This window comes from Salvelinus sp. IW2-2015, linkage group LG17 (genome assembly GCF_002910315.2).
Source record: "Salvelinus sp. IW2-2015 linkage group LG17, ASM291031v2, whole genome shotgun sequence".
In the NCBI taxonomy this organism is placed as follows: domain Eukaryota; kingdom Metazoa; phylum Chordata; class Actinopteri; order Salmoniformes; family Salmonidae; genus Salvelinus; species Salvelinus sp. IW2-2015.
Window position 1 is genome coordinate 32,840,032 of NC_036857.1, and position 8,335 is coordinate 32,848,366.

Consider the following 8,335-nt stretch of genomic DNA (forward strand, 5'->3'; position numbering starts at 1 on the left):
GAGAGAGAGAGAGAGAGAGAGAGAGAGAGAGAGGGAAAGAGAGATAATGGGTAGGGAAGGGGGAGACAGGGGATGGGGAGAGGCAGAGAAAGATGGGGGGGGAGGAAAGAGAGGAGAGAAAATAAGCAACACAGAGAGCGGATATCACACATCACACCGCCTCTTTACAACCAAAGCACAGCGACATCACACCACAAACATACACAAGCTCACACATTTCCACTCAGGAAACAGTTCTGTATTCATGCAATATAAGATCAGAGTGACTTCTACATTACCCCACACAAAGCTCATTATACTATTGTCCATAGTACACCATTTTGAAATAATTGGTGAATGTCTGCCCCATTCTTTTTTGATGGATTAGATGTATTTATGAAGAGTTTTTGCTTCGATGAAGGATAGCTTTGGATTGAGCACCCTGTTTTGGTATTATTTAGGTCATGGTGAGATAGTGGTGGGTTCATGGGTTCATGAGGAGATGGTAGTGAGATTTTATTTAACCTTTATTTAACGAGGCAAGTCAGTAAAGAACTAATTATTTTTTACAATGACGACCTACCCTGGCCAAACCCTAACCAAGGCAGCGCTGGGCCAATTGTGRACCTCCCTATGGGACTTCCAATCACAGCAGGTTGTGATACAGCCTGGAATCGAACCAGTGTCTGTAGTGACACCTCTGCACTAAGATGCAGTGCCTTAGACCGCTGTGCCAATCGGGAGCCCGAGCAATGAGATGTTAATAGTGAGATAATTATGAGTTATTGAGATAGTGTTGAGCTAGTGGTGACTTAGTGGTGAGTTAATGGTGAGTTAGTGGTGAATTCGTGGTGAAATTGTGGTGAGTTAATGGTGAGTGGTGAGTTAATTCATGAGATAGTGTTATTGGTCAACGATGAGTTCATAGTTAATGTTGCGTTAATGGTGTGCTAACTCTCTTCCTGCCCCCCCCCCCCCACAGAGAACTCCCACACCCCCGTGCTGGAGGGAGGCGGCCACAGTCACATGACCCCGGAGGAGCACTACAGGCGGATTATGTCAGCGCTGAACGAGCAGGGCTCCTACGAGGAGCAGCAACAGCGCCTCTACCAGCTGGCCAACAACATGGGCCTTCCCAGCCATGGTGAGACTAGTGTGTGTGTTTGTGTGCTTGTGTGTGTCCGCCTAGACACGCGCACACGTGTGTGTCGGTGGATGCTGTCCTAGTCAGGGTCTAGTCGTGAAGCCTACCCTCCTCCTAAACATCCGCTCGTTATATCAGAACTTCAGGATTCAGTCACCTAACTACCTCATTTAGGCCTGTCACACACCAGAGCTATACACACACCTGACCCTACTCAACCACTGCTAGTGGTGACCCCGGGGTTGTGGCCTTTTCTCCTGTGGCATCTGTTTGTGCGTATGCCACCATGCCAGTGTAAATCTCCAGCATGGAGACTGCTGTCATTTCTATTTGGGGTGCCAGCCCACCCAATGTCAAAATGTCACTCTGGGTGATTTGTGACTGATGCTGTGCTCCGATTTAAACAGCACTCCTAGCCAGCACACACAGATGCCGCTATCGATCCGCTGCTCACTCACTGGCTGTCASCCAACGCTGTAAATCTCCCAATACCATGTAAACCATGAGTGTGTCCTTTTTCTTAGGTTTTTTTTTTTCTTTCTTTTTTTGCGGGAGTTGAAATTGACATCTCTTAACTTATGGTAAAACTGGGTTGGAACTGGAAAGATCGAATATGAAAATTGGGGGGACAGTAAAACATGTGGCAGGGTGTATTTTRGTTTCGCCACCACTTTAAACTTGCGGGGCCTCAATTGTTATCCTTTCCTCTGTTTTTAAAAGAATGTAACATTAATTGCYGCCAGGATTTACGACTCCCTTTGCGGTAGCATAAATCGAATCAATTTCACATCCCAGCCCCAAACGTAGTTTGAGCTACTTTTATTTTATTTGATTAGTAATGATTTTAATTGCAGGCTGCAATCTAAGGGGCGAAGCCTAAAAGCAGGGGTGTCAAACTCAAATACCCAGTGGGCCAAAATGTAAAACCTGAACAAAGTCGCGGGCCAACCATTGAACAAATTAACCTTTTAATATGGACCCAAACAAGTTTTGCTTTAACATTGAATATGGACCAAGCATCGCTTATTACCATAACAATATATTTAATAGTGGAGACATGCAAAAATCGAATTTCAAATGAAAAAACACATCAATGGCATTCATTTTTTAAATAAATAAAATGTAATAAAAATCGTATGCCTCTTTTCTATTTGGCAGCCTTCTGATTTAAATACCAAAATAAACTTTTTTTTAAACTTTTTCCACTGGCTAATAATTTTACAAATAAATGATAATAAATCAATCAACCATTCAAGCCCATGCCTTGTAGCAAGAAAAAGTGCACAAAGAAAACGTTAATTATTGCACACTGATCTAATCTTTTTCACGAACTCTCCCTCATTAAAGGGCCGGGGCTGATTTTGCGATCTCTGCTGCCACTATAATAACTAGCCTTTACAGCAGCCTCACTTTGTGATGTGGCTTTTTTGAACATATTCTGTTGTGAAACCAACTTATTTTAATCTCCTCTACTTTCTGGCTCCTTTAGATCATGTCCAGGTCCTTGTATTTGTCAGGTGTTTCGTTCATAGTGTCGTTGTACTCCTTACTTACAGCCACGTTGACTCCACAAACAAGACAAACAGGTTTGTCTTTTACATATGTAAACAGACATTCTGCCTCCCACCTTGTCCAGAAAGCTCCTGTTTTCTTGCCTTTCTTTTCGCCATTTTTGGGAAGGGATAGCGCGCTGACAGTTGTAGCGTCTATGTTGCTATGACTAGAGAGGGCGTTTCTGGGTCCTGTCCTGATTGGCCGCGCGAAAACAACAGCAGAGCATTATGGGATTTGGTAGTATTAGCGGTGAATGCGCTGTATAATACCGGGCGGGCCAGCTCTAGTAGTAATTTGGTATTGTCTCGCGGGCAAAATATAATTACCCCGAGGGCCAAAATTTGGCCCGCGGGCCAGAGTTTACACCCATGCTATAAAGGCTTTACTGGCCTCCGCCCTGTATCTGAGAAGATTAGGGCTGAAGTGCAATGCATTTTGGGGGTTCAATGGCCCAGGGTGCCATATTCTCCCCGTTTCCCTTCCCAGAAGGCGCTCTGTTTTCCAATGCAGACACTATGGCGCATGCAGACATCTCGTGGGATGCTCTCTCTCTCTCTCTCTTTTCAGTTTCACACAAATCCTCTACCTTCTTTTCTGCCCACATTCCTTTTTATCTACAGTTTATCTATGCTCTTCGAGGTGTAAAATAATAAATAAGGTTAGGGGTTAGGAGTTAGGTAGAGAGAGAGAGAGAGAGAGGAGAGAGAGGAGAGAGAGAGAGAGAGAGCAGAGAGAGAGAGAGAAGAGAGAGGAGAGAGAGAGAGAAGAGAGAAGAGAGAGAGAGAGAGAGAGAGAGAGAGAGAGAGAGAGAGAGAGAGAGAACATTTTAAGGAGGGAGAGAATGGGAAGAGATGAGTGAAAGAGGTAGAATTGCCTTTCTTTAGAGCAAGACAAGTTAAAAAAAAAAAAACTGAATGCATGCTGATGATTCATTTATGATATGTGTGCCTTTTGGCAGTAATATCCAGGAAATAATAAACACATACTTGTGCCATTTAAAACACACACATGTGCGAACACACTCATCGTGTGTACTGATACCCCTAAGCACATGATAAGACATCACCGGCCAAGGCATTGCCAACCCATCCAAGCATCCAAGTCTTTGGTGTTTCTGATATTCATCCTGGATGCTGCACCTGGTGGGTGCCTTCATCAATCCACAATCCCCCAAGTTAGGCAGGAAAAACATACTTTGAAACTTTAACTTTCAGTTTCAACACTGAAAACATTTTATGCTGTATAGCCATTGTTTAGCTGGAATGGAACATTCGTACCCTGTATATTTGACTGTGATATGTGGTTGTCTCACATAGCTATCTTAAGATGAATGGACTTGTTTTAAGTCGCTCTGGATAAAAGCATCTGCTAAATGACTCAAATGTGAAATGTAAATGTTTTACATACAGATCTCATATTACTGGACACATTTTTTTTGTTATTAAATATTCATGTCACAAATGTATCATTTGTACAGTTCTTTCAAAAAAAAGTTTTTGTAATTTGTTACATTTGACTGTAAAACCTAGCAGTACTACATATTTCTTTGAGAGGGAGTTAGATATATAGCATTTTGCCTCCCCCCCTCAAAATGTGTCTCTCTGAAATGAACCATCAAGTGACAGATTTTAAACAAATACATGTCATGATTAGATAGTGAAATAACACACCAATCTCTTTCATAATATCTTCAAACAATAAACGCTCATTTATCAACGTTTCTGAAAAGTGATATATTGTGTTTTGGAACAAAAAATTTACAAAAATATTGAACAAAAATATAAACGCAAAATGCAACAATTTTCAAGGGTTTTACTGAGTTACAGTTCATATAAGGAAATCAGTCAATTGAAATAAATTAATTTAGACCCTAATGTATGGATTTCACATGATGGTGAAGGGGTGCAGCAATGGGTGGGCCTGGGAGGGTATTGGCCCACCCACTTGGGAGCGAGGCCCAGCCAATCAGAATGAGTTTTTCCCCACAAAAGGGCTTTATTACTGACAGAAATACTCCTCAGTTTCATCAGCTTTCCGGGTGACTGGTCTCAGACCATCCCGGATGTGGAGGTCCTGGGCTGGCATGGTTACACATGGTCTGCTGTTGTGAGGCCGGTTGAAAGTACTGCCAAATTCTCTAAAACGACGTTGGAGGCGGCTTATGGTAGAGAAATGAACATAAAATGATCTGGCAACAGCTCTGGTGAACATTCCTGCAGTCAGCATGCCAATTGCACGCTCCCTCAAAATTTGAGACATCTGTGGCATTGTGTTGTGTGACAAAAATGCACATTTTAGAGTGGACTTTTATTGTCCTCAGCACAAGGTGCACCTGTGTAATGAGCATGCTGTTTAATCAGCTTCTTAATATGCCACACCTCTCAGATGGGTGGATTATCTTGGCAAGGGAGAAATGCTCACTAACAGGGATGTAAACACATTTGTACACAACATTTGAGAGAAATAAGCTTTTTGTGGGTATGGAACATTTCTGGAATCTTTTATTTCAGCACATGAAACATGGGACCAACACTTTACATGTTGCGTTTGTATTTTGTTCAGTGAAAATGTTACTATTGTTTAATTATTTTTCTGAGTAGGCTTCTGTTGCCATGTTTCTGACTCTACAGCACCTCTATCAGTCCACCCTTCCTCTTCTCTTTTCCTCTGTTTGTAATTCTCTATTTAGCAGAAGATTGGTTGTAGTTCTACCTTTTTTCTCTCACTTCATCGCGCAGGGAATCCCAAATCCCAACTGCACCGCCTCTCAACTACCCCCCTTCCTGTCCTCTTTCTGTCTGTCGCTCTCTCCTCTGAGGGGATGGAGTGGAGGTGTGACAGAGGGAGGGATAGAGGGATGGCCCTGTTTGTTCCTGGAGAGGTTGATCTGAATCCCCCTTGACATTGACCTGAGCTCCGGTGGGCCCTTGTGACCCTCCTCTCCCACTCTCTCACACACCTCCCTCTCTAAGCACAGGGGTTGCTTTTATATTCTATTTTTTTTCTCCTCTCTCCTTTTGTTTTTTCTCTCGCCGACTCTCCATTTCGCCTTGGTCCCTGCTGAGCATCCTTTCATGTGTTTGAAGTGGAGTATACGAAAAATGAAAGWGTGTGTGTGAAGGGGGCGAGAAGTAGCAGAATGTGGGTGTGTGAAGGGGGCGCGAAGTAGCAGAATGTGTGTGTCAGGTGTTGTTTCGGGAGGCTCCTGTTGGACCTGACAGGGGGGCCAAGGGTGCTCCCCCTCCGCTTTTCTCTCTCGCTCTCTCTCTGTTATGATGAAAGGAGTGAAAAGAAAGGGAAAAGGGGTTGGAGGAGGTCAACATGGAAGACGAGGAGGGCTTTGTTTTGTCTCCTGTACTTCTGTCCATTGCTCTCCTAGCGGGGCTGCACTGTCTACCATCTAGTCATTAAGATCGATCGGCATGGTAGGAACACATCTTGAAATGCCCATAGTTAAAAGCCTGGGAGAACATACTTCATCCGGCTCTTGTTTTTCCATATAACATCTACTTGTTTATACCATTGGCTTTGGAAATYGATTTGCATCCGAAAATGGAACCCTATTCCCTAAGTAGTGCACTTCCTTAGTTACTTCTTTTCAAAAGGAGAATTATGTATGGCATACGGTGCCATTTGGTATGCTTATGATTCAGTATACCTGCCAGTCCCCAATCCATCATGAGCCTGGCTGGGCCATATCACGGGAATAACAGGAATAATTGAACATTCTCCCTTGGTGGAAAGCCCAGCTTAACGGATGGGATTTCTGCATAATTCTGAGAAGAGATGCGAGGAGATAAGGAGGACAAAAGAGGGATTAGCAGGATGGGTCCAGAGTGGGACCTCCCAAAATAACTGTGTGTGTGTGTGTGTGTGTGTGTGTGTGTGTGTGTGTGTGTGTGTGTGTGTGTGTGTTAGTGCTGCTGGGACAAAAAAACAGAAATGAGCAACACCAACCATACCGATCACTTATCGCAGGCATTTTGCTGATATCGTTCATTACAATAAGTACCCTATACTAGAGACATTTTAAGTTTGAAATAAAATAAGTTTGCTAATATGGGTGATCGGTATTGGAACAACCAGCAAACTAGTAACAGTATTTTAAAGGATAATTGAAAAAAACTGCCGCATATTGTTGTAAACATATCATTCTATTTATCGTTATCGCATCAATTCAGGCATTTTATCTCAATATGGATTTTTGTCCATATTATCCAGCTCTAGTGTGTGTGGGTGTAGTGTGTGTGTGTGTGTGAGTTGTGGTGGGTGCTGCTTCCCCTTGAGCCAGCCCAGATGACCCTTGCTTTACCCACATAGAAAGAGAATAATGAGAGTGAGAGAAGACACACCACCAACTATACTACCTTGGTCTGACTAGAATTATTCTGGCGGTTTGGCGTGGCCATGAAGTCTCTAACAGATAAAGCACGCGGAGCATATTTTACAAAGAGAAAGACTCTAACCACCAATTAGAAGTGGCTTATATATTGACTTTTAAACTCCAATCCTTCTACATGGCAGTGAAATATGGGGCCCCTCATTATAACATGTACATCATGGGATAAAAGCCACCATTTTATACCTGAATTTTGTAACAAAATATCCGTGTGCACAGAAAGCCCCAAACCTAGCGTGTAGGGCAGGACTTGGGACATTGCCCCTGGCACTCCAATTGAGAAAAGAGGACACCAAATGATGGACTCACCTAACACACTGTGATACAGAATGTTATCATCATTTTTATGGAACACCACAACCCGAGAGTGACCCTTTAGAGTAACTGGCCCAGAACACCAGCGAAAGTCAACCGTACGCCCACATAACAAACATCTAACAAATAGAATCTGGAACAAAACTACACTAATTAGGCAAACAAATCTATGTAATCACATAACTTCAACGTTACCAAAATTTGAAATAGAGATTTCAAAAACGTGTCAAAACAAAGATTTAAACAAAGGAAGACATCCCAATGTATAGCCAGTGACCATAGTCTGGAAAGAGAGGACGTCATAGAAAACAAGAAGACAGAGAAAAGACAATGTAGCACTGTGGTCGGGTGAATTACAGAGGGAGCAGCACTTCCTACTCTCTCGCTCAAATACTCAATCAGAGGATTTATTTCCTGAAATGAAAAAAATTCGAGATTGTTGATCTGTCGTTGAGGATAAAATCTGCATTTGATGGAATAAACGTAGACAGTAGATCTTGCTGCGGATGATGTCCTGGCCTGTCTATATAAGAGAGACAATATTACCACCATGTCATACACGAGCCCTTGTAGATTCTCCTTCAATGTTGATGTTTTGTCTTTTTGTGTATATTATCATGTACAATTGGTTTTTGTTGATATCACATTATATTGTTGCCAAACATATTGTCTTTATGTAGTACATCATATACATTGCTTGGCAACAGTGGCAACCACCCATTCATGCAATACATGTATTGAATTGAATAGAGAAGAGAGAGAGAGAGAAGGAGAAGGAGAAGGGGGGGGGGGTTCTGCCACTTTTATAAACCCTACCCTTTGCCACAAAAAAGAAGGGGGATTGGGTGAGAGAGAGAGAGAGAGAGAGAAAGAGAGAGAGAGAGAGAGAGAGAGAGAGAGAGAGAGAGAGAGAGAGAGAAGAGAGAGAGAGAGAGAGAAGAAGA

The 8,335-nt window shown here is 42.7% G+C and overlaps 1 protein-coding gene across 1 annotated transcript in view; it reads left to right on the top strand.

The window, feature by feature from the left end:
- Positions 1 to 8,335, top strand: part of LOC111977292 (sterile alpha motif domain-containing protein 11-like) — a 72,861-nt gene that overhangs the window by 60,195 nt on the left and 4,331 nt on the right. Inside the window, exon 6 of the mRNA XM_024006688.2 lies at positions 962 to 1,123. Within this exon, the coding sequence (XP_023862456.2) occupies positions 962 to 1,123 (162 nt within the window). The remainder of the gene's footprint in view (positions 1 to 961; positions 1,124 to 8,335) is intronic.